The sequence below is a fragment of the Vombatus ursinus genome, unplaced genomic scaffold, assembly GCF_900497805.2.
Source record: "Vombatus ursinus unplaced genomic scaffold, bare-nosed wombat genome assembly UNPS02015152.1, whole genome shotgun sequence".
Classification (NCBI taxonomy): domain Eukaryota; kingdom Metazoa; phylum Chordata; class Mammalia; order Diprotodontia; family Vombatidae; genus Vombatus; species Vombatus ursinus.
The window spans coordinates 620743-642945 of NW_020954930.1; the positions used below are offsets into that span (position 1 = coordinate 620743).

Genomic DNA, 22203 nt, shown 5'->3' on the forward strand with positions numbered 1-22203 from the left:
GGGTGCAGCGTGGCAGCGGTGACAGCGGGTGGTTAGGGTAGAGGAGGCTGAGTTAAGGGACCTAGGGTGTGAGGGAACGAAGGAAAGAAGGAAGGAAGGAGGGAGAGAAGCAAGGCATTTGCCCGGCCGGGGCGCTGCTGGCATTCGCTGGTGCCCGCCGCAGTGTGCTGGGCGCGCGGCGCCTCGCGGCTCGCCCGCCCGCTCAGCCTGCGCCCGCCAGCCCGCCAGCCCGCCAGCCTGCTGCTCCTCTCGCCAGCCCTGTCGTTCGCCCTGGCTGCGGCTGCCCGCCACCGCCTGCCCTTCCTCGAGATGTTCCGCTGGAGCATCGGCCGCTTTGTAAGTACAGCCGCTCTCAGAGCGCCCGCCTCGAGGGTGCGTGCGTTTGTTCCGCTTTCCATTTTCTTCCGCCCCAGTCACCCAGCCGGCCGGCTGGCGGTCGATTCCGGGTTTTCAGACGGTCCTTGCACCCCTGGCCGCCGGCTGCCCACTCTCCCCGGCCCCTCCCCTCCCTTCCCCACTGTGCATCCAAGCCTCCCGAGACACGCCGGCGCCCGGACCAACTCGGGGCGGCCCCGGAGCGAGCGGGAACAGGGCTTCCCCCGGCACCCCGGCGGGGTCCGGCTGCGCTCTGGGCGCCGGGCGGCCCGCTGGGAGGCTGGCTGCGGGAGCCTAGCCTAGCCGCGCGCGGTCCGCTGCCCTGGCCCTTTTCGCCCCAGCTCCAGGCTAGCCCCATCCGAATATGGCGTTGGAATAGCGGGCAAAGCCGCCTTTTGTTTCCCCTACCGGGAGCACATGGAGGCAGTAACCTCGAGCCGCAAACCCGAGCGCAGCGGGAACCTTTAGGGGAGACGGGGGCGGGGAGAGAGAGAGAGAGAGAGAGAGAGAGACAGACAGACAGACAGACAGAGACACAGAGAGAGAGAGAGAGACAGACAGACTGGCTGGGCTAGGCTAGGGGCAGCCGCCCTCAGGCCACCCCCGCTGTGCGTCGCAGCACCCGGGAGCCTAGGTTGGCCCACTCTGTGGGGTGCCCCTTTCGCTGAGGCTCGGTCAGTCGGGTCAGGGTGCTGTTTGGTAATGGGGGCCACCATCAAGCCTCCAGGGGCTGCACGCACTGTCTGCCAAGTGTCAGGGAACCAGGGCTGCCTGAGCTCGGACTGTACGATGTGTTTGGAAGGAGGAAGCCAGACAGGCTGCATCTAGACCTCCCTCCACATTTGACACCCCCCCCCCAGCCGCCACACACACACACACACACACACACACACACACACACACACATATGCATACGCACACCACACCACACCACACACACATATAGACACGCACATACTCCCCAGAGTCTAAGGATTCCGCTTCCGCAGCCTGTCTGGGCTGGTGGAAGACAGATAACTGACTTTTCTCTGTTTACTCCTTCAGGATGCAGGGAGAATGGAGCAAAAAGAAATATAAAAATGAAAATAAAAATAAAAAAAGGAGGGGGAACGCTCGACTGCTCTGCTGCCAGCTATTTGCAGCAACTTCCATGAATTGCAGAGAGGTGGTGGGAATAGAAGTCTTTCGAATTGGGATTTATTTCCGCCCCTCGGGCTAGGGGGTTAGGGGTAGAGAAAGTGCGAGACCCTTTGGGGAGAACTTGACTATGGGGCAGATTTTCCCGTTGCCTTTTTCAGCTGAAAATGTGCCTTCGGACGTCTTCCTTACCACTGTCTGCTTATCACTGGTTATGTATTGTGAATTTGTTCCGTACTATGAATCTACTAAGATTTCACTAGGCTTTTCAACTTGGAAAAAATCTCTGCTGGTTGAGGAAAAATCTCTTTGCTTTGGGGCGTTGGCATCAGCATCCTGATTGATTGATGGGCTTTCTAAATTTCACACAAATGAAATATAAAATGTGAAACGTATTTTTTTAAATCACCATTTGCAGATATCAGAAAGGGCTAGGTCCCCCCCCCCTTTATTAACCTGATCTTGAATCAATAGGAAGTGAATTTTATTGGGGACTCAGCTGAAACAAATGCCTGGGATTCCAAATTTAGCCCTGACATTTTAAGAGGCTCGTATTTAGTTATTTCACACAATTCTTGTGATCTTGCAGTGTTGATTTGGGGTGACAAAAAAAGGTCAGGGTGAGGAGTTGAGCTAATTACAAGGGTTCTTTAAAAGGATAATCTTTCTTACATGTGTTCTCCATCCCCCCATTGGGGAAGGGGGCACACACACTCACCACTACTGGAAAATTAATTGCTTTTTATCTGAGAGTCTGACATCCCCAAAAGGGAGATCTGAGCACCTAAAAGCAGTTGGCCAAAGCTTTGGGCTAAAAAAAAATATTCCCGATGCCACTCGCCCATTGGGACCTGCATTGTACCATAGCCCACTAATTAACTAGTGCTGGTGTTGGAAGCAAGGGCATGCAGTAGAATTTACAGCAGTTGTGGTGTTTGCCAGCCTGCAGGTTTGGATGCAAGTACATAATGCTCAGCCCCTAGCAGCTGAGTACCTCTTACATTCACTTGGAGATGCATGCTGATATCTTTGCGTGAACTGCATCTCCTTAATTGCTTGGATTTTCCTTCAGGGGCCACGACTATGGTGAGTATGTGGATTTAGAATCCATGCAGTAAACTGGAGGTTTCTTTGGGGTTTCATTTGAGCCCCCAAATGCCAGGGATTTGCATGACAGACTTGAAATATCCTATGGCTTGAAAGTTGCTGATGGCCAAATTTTTACCTCCTTGAGCCAATAAGCCTAGGCTGCAGTCATCCTTTTCCTAGTGGAGAGTTTCCCAAGGGTGCTTCTATTTAAAGTCATTGACCAAGTGTACATTATTTTTAGGTTGGACTTTGAGACTTTTCCTACTAGTTGTTCATTTCTAGAAGAAGGACATGATTGCATCTGCTTTGCACATAGCAGGGGGCTTCAATTCTTGGTGAATAAATTGCTGTTGGTGTTAGTTAACGCTTGCAAATCAAACTAGCTTTTTGGTGCATTGATGTGGAAGTTGGGGGGAGTTGCCTTTGAACATAGAGTAAGTGATTGTTGGTGGCAGTTGGTTACCTGAGCAGCTCTTTACATTTAAATCTCCTGTAGTAAGTCATGGTATCTGTCTTTGCTGAATCATCTCAAGGCATGTCATTTCTTTGCCAGCCTATGTAACTTACACCAAGTAGCAGTATGTTTTCTCCTTAAAGCCAGTGGCCTGGAAGCCCATATATAACGTTGTCCGCCCCCCCTTTTTTTTCCAGGCGATTTTATGGCTTTATTTTGGACAGCTCCAAGGTACAGATCAAATGTTAGGATTTGGTGCAGAATTTTAAGATTAGTGGGATTCTGGTGGTGTCTTCAAGAACCAGAGATGAAAGGATCTGAGCACGCTCAGCAGTAGCGCCCCCTTTTGTCACTCCCCTTTGCTGCCTCCATGAATAAGAATTAATCTAACATTCGTATGATGTTTTATCATTTGCAAAGCGCTGTGCATGTTTGATGCTCACAACACTTGGATAAGCTGGATGCTAGTATCATCAGTCCCATTTTACAGATGAAGAAACTGAGGCTCAGAGAGGTTAGTTAAGTGACTGGTTTAGGGTTACAGATCTGGTAAGTATCAGAGAGAGGATTTAAATCTAATTCTTCTTGACTTCAAGCTTTGCTTTCTTCACTGCCTCACAAGTGCCTGGTAAAGATGCCCTATATTATCAAATATATTTTCTCCAAAAACATACTTACTATACGTTTCTTGAAGGCAGTTCCTTTTTGTATTTTTGTACCAGTGTCTGGTATATACATACTAGTACATAATAGATGCTTGTTGAATTGAAAATTATTTTAAAAATTTTTTCAGGCAGAGTGGCATCTCACAGGAACAGGGGGCCAACCTTGGAGTCGAGAAGACATGGATTGGAGTCCTGGATTGGCTAAAAACCTGCTGGTTGTATGACTAGGCTCTTTAAAAACTCAGGATAAGTTGCAGATCTGCACCAGTGGAGGGAATTCCCATTCCAGGAGTTCTTCACACTGATGATCCCCAAATTTTTTAAAATTATGAACTTACTAACAATCTCAACAAATTTGGACAAATAGACTGAGGCATAGAGCCCCCTTTAAAACTACATGATTGGAATGATTGACATCTTGATAAAAGACCATAAGAAATGACAATAATAACCTGTTTGTTGAGTCCCAGTCTGCTCTCTTTTCCATCTGTATACTTATAAAGCTTTATTGCTGCTCTTATAGCTTAGTCAACATGTGCGGTTCTTCTTATCTCTCTTTACTCTGCATTACTTCCTGTGAATCTTTCTATATTTCTTTTTATCCTTCACGTTTGTCATTTTTATGGCCTGATAATATTCTATTACATTATTAAGAGACAATTATTCAGCTGTTTTCTAATCATTGGGTTGTTTGGAGTTTTTCCCCAATACAAACAAAACAGCTATAGTTCTTTCAGTACAGATAATATCTCTAGACCAGAGGTGTCAAACACTAGCTCACAACATTCCTGAGTACCTGGAATCTGATTAAAGTGTAATTGGGAGATATTTAACAAATTAAATAAATAAAAATGTAGTAGAACATAAATAATGTCAACATGTGGTTTTCTAGGTCAATATGTAGCCTGTAGGGATCCTTCCTTATGTATGTTTTTTGTTTTGTTTTGTTTTTGGAGGCATTTGGGTTAAGTGACTTGCCCAGAGTCACACAGCTGGTAAGTGTCTGGTGTTGGATTTGAACTCAGATCTTTCCTACTCCAGTGCTAGTGCTCTTATTCACTGCGCCATCTAGCTGCCCCTTATGTCTGGTTTTGTGCATCATCTCTCTCCCCCGCCTACCCCCCCCCATCTGAGTTTGACACCACTGCTTTATGCTCTGTAGAATTGTAGTAGGATTCTTGGGTCACAGTTTACTTACTTACTGTGCATTTCCAGATTGGTTCTAATAGACTGCACCGTTTCACAATTACACCAACAATGTAACAGTGTGTCTGTTTCCACACAATGGTACTGGGAGTGGATTTTATAGTTTTAAAGTATTTAAACCAATTTCTTCCTTGGGTGTAAGGTGGTACCTCAAGATTTTAATTTGCATTTATTTCTCTGGTTATTAGAAAGCTTGATTAGTTTTTCAGGTGGTTATTAGCAATTTGTGTTTCTTTCCTTGAAAATCATCTGTTCACTTCCTTTGATCATTTGGGCATTCCTGCTGTAAATTTGTATCTTTATAATTCTGGGTGTCAGATTTAAAAAAAAAATTTTTTTATTAATTTATTTTGATTTATCAACAATCACTTCCATAAGCTTTTGAGTTTTAATTTTTTCTCCCCCTCCCTCCCCACCTCCATCCCCAAGATGGTGTGCAATCTGATATAGGCTATACATATACATTTCTATTAAATATTTTCACATTAGTGATGTTGTAAGGAAGAATTAGAACCAATAGGAGGAACCACCAGAAAGAGGAAACAAAACTTAACAGAAGAAAAAAAATAGCAAATAGTATGCTTCAATCTGCATTCAAACTCCATAGTTCTTTCTTTGGATGTGGATAACATTTTCCATCATGAGACCTTTGGAGATGTCTTAGGTCCTTGTATTGCTGAGAAGGTCTGAGTCTATCAACATCAGTCATTGCACAACGTGGCTGTTACTATGTACAGTGTTCTCCTGGTTCTGCTCACTTCACTCAGCATCAGTCCATATGAGTCTTTCCAGGTTTTTCTGAAGTCTGCCTGCTCATCATTTCTTATAGCACAGTAGTTACATTCATATAGCACACATACCATTACATTCATATACCACAACTTGTTCAGGCATTCCCCAATTGATGGGCATCCCCTCACTTTCCCTGGGTGTCAGATTTTGATCACCTAGAAATCATTAAAGTCTTCCTCTGATGTCTCATCATAAAGGGAAGATGACTGGAGCACAACAGAGAAAGTACCTTTTAGAACTTGTCTGGGACGACATTGTGAGATTAGTTTTTTACAGCAGGACTTTTGTATCCAATTAAAAGTGAATTGTCCCTTTTTCCTAATCCTTTAGGGAGACAAGGGCAAACATAATGATAAGCTATTCATTCATAGATCACTGATACCGTAAATAAGGATTCACCCCTACACTTCTTGAATTTTCTGGATGATATAATTATTGCTCTGCCTTGCTTTGCTAGTAGGCCAGGCCTGCCTTCAGACATTGTGGAAAATGCTGGTGTCATTTTTGTGGTTGGTAGGTTAAAAACATTTATTTCATCTTTTTTTTTCTTAGTATATTTAAGAGTAAGCTTCATGGCTTCAGCGATGACAAGATGTACCATATCGACTTCTACTTCTAGGTGAAGATGGCTTGGGTAAATTCGAATTTACCCAGAGTGATTGCAGAATAGAATGGTTCAGTTAAGTGAATATGACATAGGATTGTTAACATTAAAGAATTATAATATAATAAAATGCACTTTTAACTCTTTGTGTGACCTTAAGTCACTGAACTTCCTTGGGCTTGACTTTCCTTGTCTATGAAAGGGAGGGTTAAACTAGATCCCTTTTAGCTTTAGATGATGGCCCCAAGTCACTCTACCTCTTCTGGGCAGCCTCAGTGGCCTAATCTGTAAAAAAAGAGAGGAAGTTGACCTCTGAGGTCTTTTCTGGCTGGAAATCCGAGCTGCTAGACTTGTTTTGGAGATTTAAATACCCCTTTAGTATTTTACAATGCTTCAGGATCCTTGCTCTGAGGGTCATTTCTCATCATAGGTTACCTAGAGGAGGTGTAATGTAATGTTAACAATTGATATTTCTCCATGGAAACTGAGATTCGTGGAGGTGAGGTGACTTGGCTGGAATTGGTCGTACTCCTAATGGCTGTTAGAGGCAGGGTTTGAACCTGTTTGTCCATGACTTCCCATCCGTTGCTTCTTTCCATAGGATCTTGTACTCATTCTGCATTAACTCCATTAATATACTGCAGAAATGTCTTTTTTGGATCAATTCCCTAATAGCCATGTGCCTCTTTTTCTTATTTCTTACATAAATAAAATTCAGAAAATTCAATTTCTTAAGGCTTGTCATTTTGGACCTCAAATCAACAGGAGTTTACTGTAATGGTTTTGTATCATCTGGTTTACATGTAAAAATCTGCCCATATGTGGGGACCTCAGACCTCACAAATGTGCTTACTTTGTATGTTTTTGGATGCATTTATTGAGAATGTAATATTGGATTGTTTAGTTATCTGGAATTGTGTCTCTGATGGCCCTCCTGGTCATAATATTATGCCAGAACTCAGACAATGTCTTCTCCCCACTGGGTAGCACTGTTTTGCACACAGTAGGAATTTAATAAATGTTAAATCTGAAATCCAATTAAGTTGGGAGAATCACTTAGTGCTGACCAGTAACTTGAGATAAACAGAGTATAACTTAAGGGGGAGCTAGTGGTCAAAGTAAGGTTGTTTTTAAAATCCTGCTTATCCTGAATTAGAGGTAACTTAATATTTGCATTGCTAATATAAATAACTTTGCGAAAACAAAAAACCCCTATGCAAATGTAAGCTATTATTAATAGAACAATTGAGCAAGTATTTATTGTCTGTGACTTTTCAAAGACTACCTGGATGCTTAGCCCTACTGCTGTTTGTGCAAATGGACCATAATACTTGTGGGGCTGTGGGTGGGTGGGGGGAAGGTAGAAGAAGCTAAATAATAGCCCAAGTACTTGATCATTGACTTGTGAAGAGGTTCATGGTTGATCTCTGTGTATTAGATTATATTTACAAAATGCCAAAATAACCGGCTGTCAGTCAGACCCTGGTCAATTACTTGGAAGAAAAAAAAATCAGCCAATCTCATTGCTCTCCTGAATAGATGGGTTAATCCAGTCAAAATGTTTGATTCCATGGCCCTCAAAAGGCCCAGCCAGCCACATTAAGAGAACATTCATTTTCTCTTGAAGAGAGATGCTGAGAATAACTGTTAAAGGTGCAGTGAAATTTTATATTTGTGTAGTGCAGAGGGAACCATAAGTCCTTAAGGATGTTAGTTGAGCTAAATCCAGAGAGATTGAAATTATTCTCTTAAAGAGATCTCATGCATCACAGGTTTTATTTTTAATATTAATTAGGCTATTATCATTTTTTTTGTTCCCAGTATAGCTTATAAATCATGTAAGAGTTGGGAAGCCTTCCCTGTTTCTGCCAACATCCTTTCCTTTTACTTTATGGTGTCAGAATGTGTTTGCGGCTAGTATAATTTATTTTGAGGCTCTTAGGCACCAGTGTTTTCCCAAAGCATTGCTTCTCACTCAGCCCTTCTCAGAGAATTCAGACTATAGTCTTATTTATGATGTTTTTGCCCTGGGTATAGAGGACGTGGGAAAGACAGCCTGGCTGAATTGAAGAGAGAATGAATAGCACAGGCCCAGTCAATACCACCAGTAATACTTGGAGCAGACCATATCCACTTCAGGTTGGACTTCTTGCCAAGGGACAGCTTGAAAGTAATGTCCTTTCAGGGTACAAAACACTAGATGTTTTAAATCAGAGGGGGAAAAAGTCACAGACAAAGACTCTGTCCCACAATAATCCGAGTCTGGAGCCAGCCTCTTTGAAGCCATCAAGTTTGTTTTCTATCTTCTACACTTGAAGGAAAATTGCCCTGCCTCTGGAGTTCATAGAACACAACATTTATTAACCTTTTTCTGTGGTGCAAGGTACTGAGGCTCCCAAGACAAAATCCAAACAGCACATCCCCAGGGGGGTTACATTTTAACGTGGTTAATTAAATGTTTGAACTGGGGAGCTCTAGGTTTAGAATCTGAAAAGCTTGATCTGAGAGCCAGCCCTCCCACTTGCTAGCCAGTTAGCCTTGGGTAAGTCATATTGCCTCCTTTTTCATCTGTCAGATGGAGATGTAATCTTTGGAGGTCTTTGTGTGGAAAGCCCATGGGGAACTCGAAAGCTCACTTCAATATGAACTGTCTTGGTGTTGTTGAATGTGTACACTTCTACTATGCTAATACCCTGCTCCTCTGCCTCTTCTGGAGGTGAAGGGGTCCCTAGGCTCCCAAAGGCTCATTGAAGTGAAAGCTCCGATGAGGCCTTCCAGTCTCAGCCTGATTGATGACAGACTTAGATCCTAGGAGTCAACTGGGGAAATTTGGAGACGAGGCTCAGCATCAGCTTGGCCACCAGGAGGTGAACGTGTTGGTTATAGCGGCTTGTGGCTCCAGAGATTATACACATACAAATACACACATATTTACACATACTCATGGCATGACAGATAGAGAGCCAGTCTCCAAGCCCAAAGGTCAGACTTGCTTTCAAGCCTTCTCTCTGACATATTGGCTGTGTGACTCTGGGCAATTCACTTAACCTCTCACTGTCCTAGGTCACTTTCTTAAGACTAGAAGGTGCCAGTCATCCTTGAAACAGGTAGTTCACTAGCTTAGTTCCCTAGGGCCAGTCTATCTGTCTGTTTATCTTTCTATCTACCTATCTACCTATCTATCTAATCTCTATATCTCTATCTTACTCTACCTCAATCTATCTGTCCATCTCTTTTTTTTTCTCTCTTTTTCTATCATCTTGCCTTTTCTCAATCTCTATCTGCCTGTCTATATATCCATCTATCTCACTGTCTTACTTTCTACAGCTCAGTCTATCTCTTTTTCATTCTATCTCAGTCTCTGTCTATCTCTTATGTATCTTTCTGTCTCTCTACCTGTCCACCTCTTTATCCATCTATCTCTATCATCTCATTCCCTATCTGTATTCGCCCATCTATCTCACTATCTCATTTTATCTCTATCTCTCTGTCTCATCGATATCTATCATCTTCCTACCTACCTACTCACTTATTTCAATCTCTCTTTGTCTCACTCTATCTCAATATCTATCTATATCTATATCTATCTATCTATCTCCATCCATTTTCCATCTATTTCTCATCTCTCAATCTCTATCCATCTATCCATCCATCTTTACGTGCATCCATATGTCACACTCTTATTTCTCTCAATCTCTGTCTCTGTCTCATTTATTCTATCTCTATCTCACTTACCTAATTTATTTCTACCTCGTATATATCACCTTTCTACCTATCTCAGCTTTTCTCTGTCCCTCTGTCTCAATATCTAGCTATCTCCTACTTTCTCACCATTTATCTCACCTACTTACCTAATTAACCTCTCTCTCTCCCTCTTATCTCCTTCCTTCCTACTTAACTTACCTTTCTCTCTCTCTCTCTCTCTTTCTCTCTCATGCCCACATACATGTGTATACACATATATGAATGTGCTCTACATACCCTTACTAATAATTGGAGATCCTTAAAGTATTGAAGTATTGTACCTAAACTTAGACTTTGTGTTGCTTCTCTTACATGAAAACTATTTAAGAAAACCCTAAACCCAAAGCAGTGAGTGTCCTGTTAAAGCCTTGGTAGTGCATGTGCATTCTTTTTATTGAGGTCCTCTTGAAAGTCTGAGTCTTCTCAGCTATGCCTGTTACTTTCATGTACCTTTATTTGTCCAGTTATCCCCCAATTAATGAGTACCCACTCTACTTTACCTAGAGAAAGGAGGCAGTACAAATGGTGAGGACTTCAGAATCTTAGAGGTGGAAGGGCCGTTAGTTGGTATAGTCCTCTCATTTTGTAGATGAGGACACTGAGGTTTCCTGGCCAGTGAAGTGACTTGCCCAAGGTCACACAGCTACTTAATAGCAGAGCTGGAACTACCTATTCCAATTTCGAGTCTGTTTCTCTTTGTACCACACAGAATCGGCAGCTTCACATGCTGCCATACATATGTACTTCCAGGGCCTTGGTGTATGTTTTCTGTTGGAATGTCTTTATGATCCAGGGCAGTCCACTATTGCCACATACAACAGATGATAATATTCTATTGATACTTTAAAAAAATTAATACTCTTTTCAAAGAATATCACTGGCAGCAGAGTCTTCTCTTGTAACAAAGAAATAGTAGCTGAGCCAAACAAATCAATGGATTGGCCATGTCTGCCAGTGTATGCCTCATTCTGCAACTGTAGTTCATTTCCTTTTTGGTGAGATGGAGGAGGTATTCTCCATCCAGTCTATCTATCTATCTATCTATCTATCTATCTATCTATCCAGTGAATTTTGAAATGGGCATTTAGTCCATCTGAATTTTGTCGTGATTTTTCTTTTCTGTTACTGTGATCACTGTGCGCGTTGTTTCCCCGCTTGGCTTCAGCTAGTCTGAGTCTTCTCAGCTGTGCCTGTTACTTTCATGTACCTTTATTTGTCCAGTTATCCCCCAATTAATGAGTACCCACTCTGCTGTTTCTTTTCTATGACAGAAAGTGCCGCTATAAATATTTTTGCCTAGCAAAATTGTCAACCTTTCTGGGAGCAAATTGATGCCCTACTTGGAGAAATAGAATGTGTTGATGTCACTCCATGAAAACATCAAGACATACTTACCTGTTTGCTGTTCCCCATCCATGACTCTGTATCTCATCTTCCACTTCCCTGCAAAGGCACAGATGGTCCCTCATGACTGGACAGAACTTCCTTCTCACCTCAGCTTTACTGAATCTCTAATTTCCTTCAAATACCAGCTCAGGTGCCACTTTCCACAGGCTGCTTTTCCTGATTCCCCCCAGTTATGAGTATTTCCTCCTTCCTAAGATAATTTTATATTTACTTGTCTGTTTATATATCACATCCTGCCCCCCCACCCCCAGGACCTTAGCTCCTTGATGGTATGGTTAGTTATAGTATTTCATCTTTGTACCTCTTGTTTCTGGCACATAGTAAATGTTTAATAAATCTTTGTTTAAATGAATCGAAGCAAATCCTTTTTTTCTCACTGAAGAATCACCCAGGTGTGGGTTTTTTCCCGCTTTATGTTGTCTTTGGTAATAGCTTTTAGATTCCCTCTTGCTCCTCAGACTCACTTCACCATCATAACCCCACAGCTGATCACAGAATCAGTGATTTAATACCACAAAGGCAGCCAGTAGATAATATTGAAGAGTATATTGTCCTGGAAGATGAGACCAGCAAAAAAAGATGCGCCCCATAGCATAGAACCTGTTAGTTGTAAGGGTTCTGTGACTGTGGGTGAGTCACTTTGATTCTTTGGGCTTCAGTTTCTTCATCCATAAAATGGGGAAGGGAGGGGTGAGACTAAATGAGTTTAAAGATCCCTTCTAAATCTGAATCTCTGACCCTTTGACATTTGATTTTTTTTAAGTGTCAAGTAGCCAGCCTTCCATATTGAGATCACCTAATGAAACGAGTAATTCTTTTATGACTTGGCAGGGAAGGACTAATAAAAACTGTATTCCAGTGGTGAATTCCTTAGCAGCGAAGGAATTCTGCTGGTTGACAGCAAGTGGAAACTTGGAGAGGAAGGTCATAGTAATTGGAATAGCTGGAAAGGGCCGATTATACAAACTGCTCATGCCTTATGTAAGCTATATAGGTGCTCTGTCTCCTTGGGGGTTAATGCAGGGAGTAGCTAATGTAGGTTGCATCTCCAGCATACGAGTTGCTCTAATGTTTCTGTTCTGTACATCTATTCTTTGTCTTTCAGCTCTCCTTGTATTGTGTTTTTTTTAAAGGAAAAGAAAAAAAAACAAATAAAGCTATATTTGGCATGCCTTTTTCCTAAGGCGCTACATCCAAGTAAAAAGAATACATACCTTGGTGATATAAAGACTAGAGTGAATAGGTTTGTCTTTTCATTTTGTTGATTTTATTGTAAAGAATGTTTTATTTGAAAACACAATACTGATTGTCAATATAGCAAGCTCGGCCTGGTTCATGACCACTCATGTTCATTAATTTCAATATATCCTAGCAATGTCGAATTACCTCATTCCCTCCCTTGAGTCCCTGTCAGGAAGGATCCTTTGTTCATTCATTCTCATTTTTCCTCATGACTGTAGTTAGTATGCACTGTATTCTTTTGCTTTTTCTTCTTTTAGTTATTGCACAAATATTTTTCCATATTTCTTTGTATTCCTCATACTTGGTCTTAATTGCATCATTTTAGAATTGAGATATTGAACATCTGGGACCAAATTATTCAAGCCCCCTGGTTATATGCAGATACTTGAGTTACATTTGAGAAGGGAGAATACATTTTAAAAATTACTCAGCTCAAATAAAGTGCCTTGTAAGGCTAGGGACTGTGGGGGTGTGGTGGAAAGAGGAGTATTGGATTGAGAAGAAGATGGCATGGGGGAGGGGAGGGTGGATGGGGAAGAATTTGGAACTCAAAATTGTAAAAAACAAAACAAAACAAAACAAAACAAAAAACCCAAAGGCTAAAAATTGTTTTTAGAAGGAATTGGGAAAAAAATAAATTTAAACCTAAAAAAGACCAATAAAATAAGGGGGGAAAAAAGAGAATACAAAGATATGGTTTCTAGCCCTTGCTTTGTTACTACTAATAGCTAGGGAGAGCAGTAGTTAGAGCACCAGGCATGGAGTCTGAAAGACCTGAGTTTGAATTTGGACTCAGACATTTATTAGCTGTGTGACCCTGGATAAGTCACTTTAAAAAAAAATTTCTGAGCCTCAGTTTCCCCATCTGTAAAATGGGTATAATAATAGCACCAATAGAGTTGTGAAGCTCAAATGAGATAATATTTATAAAGTGCTTAGTGTACTGTGTGGCACATAGTAGGTGCTATATAAATGTTAGCTATTATTTTTATTAACTAGCTATGTAACCATAGGCAAATCATGCAACCTTTCATTAATTAATATGTGAATCAATGATGAATGTATGGGTGAATGAATGAATTCCTCTAAGCCTCAATTTTCTCTCTAAAAGGAGGGGATTAGATTGTCCAAGACACAGTTAGGTGTTTCAGCGGATGGATTGCTGGGCCTGGAGTGAGGAAGACTCATCTTTCTGAGTTCAAATCTGACCTCAACACTTAATAGCTGTGTGGACTCTGGGCAAATCACTTATTCCAGTTTACCTCAGTTTCTTTATCTGTAAAAGGAGCTGGAGAAGGAAATGGCAAACCACTGTAACATCTTTGCCATGAAAACCCCCAAATGGGGTCACGAAGAGTCAGACACGATTGGAAAATAACCAAACAACAGATTGTCCAAACAACTTTGGATCTATTTCATATTCTGTATGTACTTATATATGTGCGCATTGTCTCCCTCAATAGAACATGAGCTCCTTAAAAACAGGAATTTCATTTTTTGTCTTTGTCCCTTTTCTGCCTCCGCCTCCCACCTGGCTGGGGTCAGGGTGGGGGACCCAGCAGAGTGCTTGACACAGAGTAGGTACTTAATAAATGTTTGTCGATTGACTGATTAAGCATAGTCACATAGATAATAGTAGCAGAACTGGGGTTTGAATCCAGATCCTTCTGACTATAAAGCCAGCGTCCTTTCCAGTACATCATGCTTCCTGCTTAAATGTTGTGTTGTTCCATTTTCCTCTTGCATCCTCAGATCCTGTATTTTTTAATACTCAAATATATATTTGGAAGAAACATTTTTCAGAGTGTAGCATTAGGCCTCTTTCCCTAAATGGTTTTTAGGTCATTTCCTTTTCTCAGATACATTAAATGATTATACTTAGATACTTTGTTGACTTTGGAATCTCATTGATTGTAAGTATTCCCTTCTTTGGTGTAGTCTTCAACTCATCCATCCATGCCTTCTCATCCCATGTGACTGTTGTCCATGCCTTTCCATAAATCTTCCCAAGAAAAACCCATCTGGCAAGCTGTCTTTTAATCTTTTGTGGATCTCAATGCAACAGTCAGAGTGACCATGTTAGCACCTGTTCTCGATAAATAACCAGTCTACCTCCTTTTCTCCTCACATGTCTTTGATACTGACTTTTAAGCCACTTGCATGAGAGTCGTCTTTGATAATACGCTGTAACTACTTACGCCCACCATGCATTACTCCAATTGCTGTTTGTATCACCAGCAATTTTGATTCCTCCAAAATTGTGGTGTTCTGTGACTCACCAGGAGAATATCAATGTAAGAAGTTGTACTTTGGTGGCAGGGAGCTACTTGGGCTCATTGAATGCTTTGTAGCTTCCCAGATGCCATCCAGCTCATTCTCCTCCCCCTGTTCTGCTCTGGGCCTAGCTCTTTGTCCAGTTCTAGGGCCTGTCCAAAATAGATGTCTTGATGGACTCATGGAGTGGGCTGTCCGGGGGGGGAAATAATTTTCTGCAAAAACAATTCTTAGTCTACATGGTATTGCCTGTGAATTACTAGACCAATATCTTTTGAGTGGCCAGGGATCTCAGTGAAAAGTCCCTGTAGTATTCTAGGCTCAATGAAATCACTACACTATCACCTACAAACAGGGACATCTGGAAGACCCCTCTCCCATTTGGATTCTGGGTAGAATATCTCCTAGTACAGTGACATTTACTTTTGGCTAGTGTTTCCCTGTTTTATGTCTCACATCCTATTGATAAGCAGATGACCGTGAAGCAGTTATCACTGTGTGGCATCTATCTGGGAACAACCTTGCATATTCTTAACATGTGCATGGGAGACAACTTGTTGAAGGAAAACCTACATTTTCTTCTATTGGATCAAAAACTTTTAGAAATAATTAACAAATAATAAAGAGAATGAGATCTTAAATTTTCTCTGTCGGTTGTTTGACTATGAAGGTGTGATCTGTTATAGAAAATCGTCTGTGAAAGCTTGTGGTATCCTTATGTTTTCATCAAGGATACCCTTGATGTGTGAAGAGACCATACTCATAACAATTTCATAGAGAAAAGAAAGTTATCTGGCTGACAGTTTCTGATCTGCCCCTTTAGGGGGCTCTAATGCCATCTGTGTGATCCATTCTTTTGGGACTTTTTTTGACTCTTTGAAATATCTTAAATTAATTCTAACCTTCTAACCCTCAAGTGTTTTTAATATTTTGCCTCTAGACCTTTAACTGTATTTTTTCAGGTCCAGATGTCCTTGCTGACTTCATTTTCTTGAGTTCTTTCCTCCTTACATCTGTACTTCCACACTATAGCTAGGTGGCTCAGTGGCTAGACTGCCAGGCCTGGAGTCAGGAAGGTCAGGAAGACATGCATTCAAATCTGTCTTCAGACACTAGCTGTGTGACCCTGGGCGAGTCATTTATCTTCTATCAGTCTCAGTTTCCTCCCCTGTAAAATGGGAATAGTAATAACATCTACTTCCCAGGGTTGTTGTGAGGATCAAATATGATAAACTTAAATATATATACTATATATATGTAGTACTAATACTATAATATACTATATATAATACTATATATATGCAAATACTAGCCATAATAATTGTTATTATATAGCATATTGAGTACTAAGCTATTAGATCAAATATGGTGGTTGCACCATCATTGAGGTTAATAGATGGCCATAAAAATGTTGGCACATTTGTTCTATGTCTTATCTATTGGTTGCCCTTCTTCTACTTTCATCTGTGAATGCTCTTTGTAAGATCTGGTTAGGTTAGGTCTCAGGTGGAGAATTTTGGGGCTGGGGGAGAAAAAACTTAAGGAGGCCCAGAAGATTTCGGTGAACATGTCATTAAAATGTGTTAAGCTGAAAATTTTAAACAACTCAGAGCCAAACACATCCCAGGGGCACTCCGCTGGATACTTTTCAAATTTCCATCAAACCATTAGTGGCTGCTTTTAGTGTCTGGTCATTCAGTTAGTTGAAAAATCTATCTTATTTTGCTATTGTCTAAACTAGTGGGGTCAAACTCAGATAGAAATAGAGGTTACTGAATTGTCCGTAAGGATCCCTTCGGACCACATTTTGACTTAGAAAACCTCACAGGTTGATAGATTTTTTTTTTTATTCATACATCAACACGTTGAAATCAGATGGGAACTCTATTTTAATCTGGTTTGGACCAGCTTATACACTTGGCAGTACTGGGGGCCGTGTGTTTGACATCCCTGACCTGGTCTACATCTCTCCATTTTGTCCATGAGTACGGCCTGAGAACCTTTGTCAAATGCTTTCCTAAAATTTAGGCAAAGGAGAGCTTTAGCATTTATCAGTCTACCAGTCTAGTGATCCTGACTAAAGGAAACAAGGTTAGCCTGTCATGCTATGTTCTTGGTGAAGCCATGTTGGCTCTTTGGGACCACTACTCTCTTTTCTAAATTTTCATTATCCATCCTCTTAATAAGTTTTGGACCTTTGTCCAGAATTGCAGTAAAGTTTACTGACCTAAACTTTGCAGATTCCATCATTTTCTGTCTTTGAAAAATTGGGGTAATGATTGCCCTTCTCCAAATTTGCAATACTTCTTCTGTTCTCCCTCATTTTTCAAGGATCTCTAAAGGTGGCATATCCATCATACTCTCCAGGTCCTTTAAGTATCCTGGGATATATTTCCTTTGGACTAGTTGACTTGACCTTGTCAAGAGCAACTAGGTGCTTTCTTAATATCTCCTATTTTTCTTGGGCATCAAGGCCCTATTAGCCATTTTTGTCCTGTTCTTTCCAGTCCAAAGATTATTCTCCTTGGCAGAGACAACACACAAACTTGCAGTTGAAGAGCTTAGGCACCTCTCAATCAACTTCTACGATCAGTAATTGTCATCCCACCACTTGGGTGGGGGAGGGGGCTTAATTGCAGGCTTCAGATAAGTGAAGGGTTGTTATTCGGAAGAGAGAGTATTAGATTTACTCTGCTTGGCCTCAAAATACCCCCAGCCAATACTAATGACTGGAAGTTACATCCAGTATTAAGGCCAGAATTAAGGAAGCACTTTCTAGCTATAGGAGCTGTCCACAAGTATAGTCGGTATCAGGGAGTTCTCCATCCCTCAGAGTGATAATAGGGGGAATTTGTTTCAGGTAGGGGTTAGATTCACCCATTGAGGTCCCTGCCAATTCTGAGATTCTCCAATTTTAGTGGCCATTTCCTGGAACTGCACCTGCTTGTGTAATGAGCCCGCATTGAAATCTCCTTATGGAAGTTCTCTGTGGCCCAGGCAAGCTATTGGAGGCATTTAAATTCTTCTAGGCCTTTAGCTACTAAAAAACAAATGAGGCAACCAAGGCATGGTAATCCTTCAAAGAAAATCCTAAAGCTACCCTGGGGTGTATATTGTGGCATAGTACCATGAGCCTACACCCTAAAAGGTTGGCAGGTTGGCTGGTAGCCAGATGAACTCCAAGTCTGCAATTATGCTAAAGCAGTATATGCCCTGACTTGTTTGTGCCTTCCACACTTAGTCATTTTTAGGTGGATTAATGGGCATGAAAAAGATTTCTCATTTTAATGGTATAGTCATACTCAACGACCCTGAATGCCCAGAGCAATGGGTGAGAGATATGAACTCCAAGGGCATGTCTGATGTAATAGGCTGGATCTAATAATCTCCAGACTTCTGGGGAGTCAGAATTGGGCTTTGGGAATATGAATAGGTGGCAAAAAGGACGGCTTCTGATGAGAAGCAATGTTTTTCTCTGCCATCCGCCTCATTTTCTTCTCTAACTTGCTGATGTCTAGAGGCAATGGGATGCCAAGACCCACTTTTCTGGGGAATGGTGGGCATTCTATTAAACTTGGTTTCCCTTTATATGTGTTCTTATAGCTATCAAAAACATCTGGCATGCCCAAGAGGTGAGCAGAAACTCAGACCAAGCTATTTTTCTAATTGGGAGGCTGAGCTGGTTTCGGTTTTTAAAACATCTTTTTTTAGCTGCCCACAAATGAAACCCATTTTTTTCCCTTTCCCATTATAACACAGGATAGCTCCAGCCTAGCTGACTTTGCCAGGCCTAATCACTTTATGGTATGGGTTCTGCTGATTTTATAGGGGGAGATATAATGGCGTATCAGCCAGTTGGGGCTGGCTCAAGCTGTCTGCTCTATGGCCCTATTGCTAGGGCCTTATCATCGTTATCTATGCAGTTCTAAATTGTTCCCATTAATAGAAAAAGGCAGTGGCATGGATAAGCCAAAATAGCAGATAATCAAAAAATCATTCCTACTTGGCTTTGGAATACATTTGATTATCGAGAAGTCAGATATCTGGGACCATTTGTAGTAATTCATGAGAGAGGTGGGAAGTGGGAAAATTCCCCCCTTCCTGCCCTCAGACCTTGGAAGCCAAAGGAGTCCCTTCTCCCCTCCCCCCTCAGAGAATGAGTTAGTTTCCCCAGTGGTGAATTAGAGAAAATCCAAGTTCTGGAATTTATCCCTATACTGGCTATATTATTTCTACCAGCTGGTGGCAAAGTTTTTGACAATGAAATGTGCCATTGGAATGCATAGCTTTATTAATAAGGGTATTACTGAACTGTAATTATTTGTTAGTCTGAAGTAAGCTTTTCTGCTTAAATTAATCTGCAGTGCCTGTCAGTCAATGATAATGTGTTTGCATTCCCTCTGCCCCTCCCCCCCATGATTTGCATTTTGCCTCTGGACCCTAAGCCTAGTCAGTATTTTCAGATACTGACATGTATAGTCAATGTAGTCAGGGCCTAAGGTCTTTAAACTAACAAATTATCATCCTTCACCTAACTACAAATAGAACTCCATTTAATGAGTGTGCTAATTGTGATAAGACCAATAGCTAGTTGCACATTCAGGAATTCACTCCTAAATTACAGGAAAGCCCTGTTGTGGAAGAAAGTCTTTGGTTGGCTTAAATTAAGACCCTGAGCCTCCTGAGTGCTGCCATTCTGTATAAATATTGACTGAGGGCAGGCCCTTTGTAGGAAATGTAAGACATATGCAATTTACGCAGTTGTGAAATTTAACTAGCTTATCTCTTACTAATGACAGTAATAAACTCTTCAGGTCTCCATTTAAACAAATACATTTTACTTGGCCATAGAAATGTAAGCATAGCCCTAATTAATGAATCTAACCAAAATGAGTCTCTAAATGTACATATGTATTATATGTTATCATGTCTCCAAAAATTTATCTTCTGGCCAGTGTCCTTCAATTTTGATTTCTTTGTTTCCTGTTTCTTCCCTGTCCAAGCCATCTTCCACATAGCTGTTGAATTGGCATTCATGAATGCACAAAATGAGACAACATGGTATAAGTTGGTAGAGAGCTGGCCTGGGAGTCTGGAAGACTTGGGTTCGAATCCTGCCTCTGATACATTCTGGCCATGTGACTCTGGAGAAGTCATTTAAACTCTCAGTGCCCCAGGTAACTCTCCAAGATCAGAAGTTGCAAAGAAGACCCCGTATTGGTCCTCGAAGGGAACTCCCTATCCCAATGGAATCATAGATCTGGTCCAAAAAAAGCCCCTCCTAAATTCCATAGGTCTGACAATTGTCATTCCTCTACTCAAAAGTCCAAATCGTCAATGGCTCCCTATTGCCTTTTTTGGGTCCTAGACCCCTTTTGGCAGTCTGGTGGAGTCTATAGGGGCCCTTCTCAGAATAATGCTTTTAAATACATAAAATATATGCGATTACAAAGGAAACTGGTTATATCGAAATTTAGTTATCAATGTTAAAAAAAAATTCTTGGACCCCAGGTTAAAAACCCCTGCTCTGGAATAAAATACAAAATCCTTGGTCAGGCACAGAAAGCTCCCCTCTAACCTTTACAATCTAATTTCATATCTCTCCTTTTCATACACTCTCTGCTTTAATTAGACTAATTCTATCTCCCACCTTCTTCCTGAATAGGCTGTTCCACATGTCTGGAAAGTGTTCTGTCTTCAACTCTTAGCATCTTTAGAAGGATGTAGGATCTTTTTTTTTCTTCTGTTTTTGGGCTAGGCAATGGGGTTAAGTGACTTGTCCAGGGTCACACAGCTAGTAAGTGTCAAGAGTCTGATCTGAGGCCAGATTTAGGATGTAGTATCTTAAGAAGGATCTTAGCATCTCCTACTACATCTTTCTTGAGTTTCTCAGTTGTTGATGCCCTCCATCCTGAGATGACTTTGCATATCATTTTTGTTTACTTTGTATGTATTGTTTCTTCCCGAGAATAGGCAATGTTGTGTTTTTGTCTTAGCATCCCCTGTGCCTAGTATAGTGCTTGGCAGAGTAGGTGCTTAATAAATGCTTGTCAGTATTTTTCAAAGTCCTGCTTAATATCTCTGTGACTATATGGTAAGTGTTACTTTCTAATACTTGTTACATGTTAATTTGTAAACACATGAAGGCATAGTAGCTTCATGGCAATCTAGGGTGAGGCATTTTGATACATTAACAAAGGTTTGGAGAGTAACTCTTATCTGGTGGGATGGTTGGGAGCCAGGGAAGGATTCCAGCGCTTCTCCATGGGATAAAGCTATCACTGCTGACAAATTAGAATGCACTGGGAAAGGTCAGTCCCTTTGGATTCTGCCATTGACTTCATAGGTGCTCCATGTCTGACTTGAGGAAAATTTTTTAACAAAGCTGTTTCCATCTGATGACTGATGAGTGATTTGTATGAAATGAATTGTTGGGTTCATGCCAACCCAACCAGGTCTTCCTGCCTTTTATTCATTTCCTTGCTGACAATCTCTGTAGAGAAGACAAGACTTGAATAGTGAAGGAAGCTGAATTTGGCTTTTCTTAAGCTAAGCTAGCCGTCAAAAGACATTTTACAAACGAGAGCCTATGTAATAGAACCATTCTTGATTTTTTAGAATGCCCTTGGACTTCACAATCATGATCTACTTTTCTTAGGGGTCTCTTTTAATTAGGATCCCACTAGTGACCTGGCAGCATTTTTTTTTCAGCCAACAAATGCTTGATTTGGAGGCTGGACTGAGTCCCCCAATCATTTGTGGGAATCAGTGTGTGGAGTTGTCTTTTATTTTTTTAATGAAAATGTTTATTCTGGTTAATGCTTGTTTGGGGCAGTTAAGACAGCCTAAAGTGTTTTTTGCAATATTGTCGCAGTCCAGCTGTTGTCCCTGCTCTTTCCCCAATGTCCAAATCTTTTCCTGTTGACTTGGAGCTCCCTTAGGATTTAATTGCCCACCTGGCTAAAACCTTTGAAAAACATTTGGGCAGATGGACTGGCCCAAATGTTTCTGAGCCTAGCAAAAAGTCACCTGTTCAGATGGGTTTAAATATGCTTGTGGTTCCCTGCTTGTGGCTTTATTTGCCAGAAAAGGTATAGCCCTAAAGTAATCTTTTTATTCCTTTCTTCCTTCCTTTTCTTTTCTCTTTCTCTTTTCTTTCTTTCTTCCTTCCTTCCTCCCTCCCTCCCTCCCTTCCTTCCTTCCTTTCTTTCTTT

The 22203-nt window shown here is 41.3% G+C and overlaps 1 protein-coding gene across 4 annotated transcripts in view; it reads left to right on the plus strand.

Annotated features, from left to right (window-relative positions):
- Positions 1-286: 286 nt before the first annotated feature.
- Positions 287-22203, plus strand: part of ATP11C (ATPase phospholipid transporting 11C) — a 220237-nt gene continuing 198320 nt past the window's right edge. For all 4 annotated transcript variants that reach the window (XM_027846410.1, XM_027846408.1, XM_027846409.1 and 1 more), the window contains exon 1: positions 287-336. In XM_027846410.1, the coding sequence (XP_027702211.1) occupies positions 310-336 (27 nt within the window). In that variant the 5' untranslated portion in view covers positions 287-309. The remainder of the gene's footprint in view (positions 337-22203) is intronic.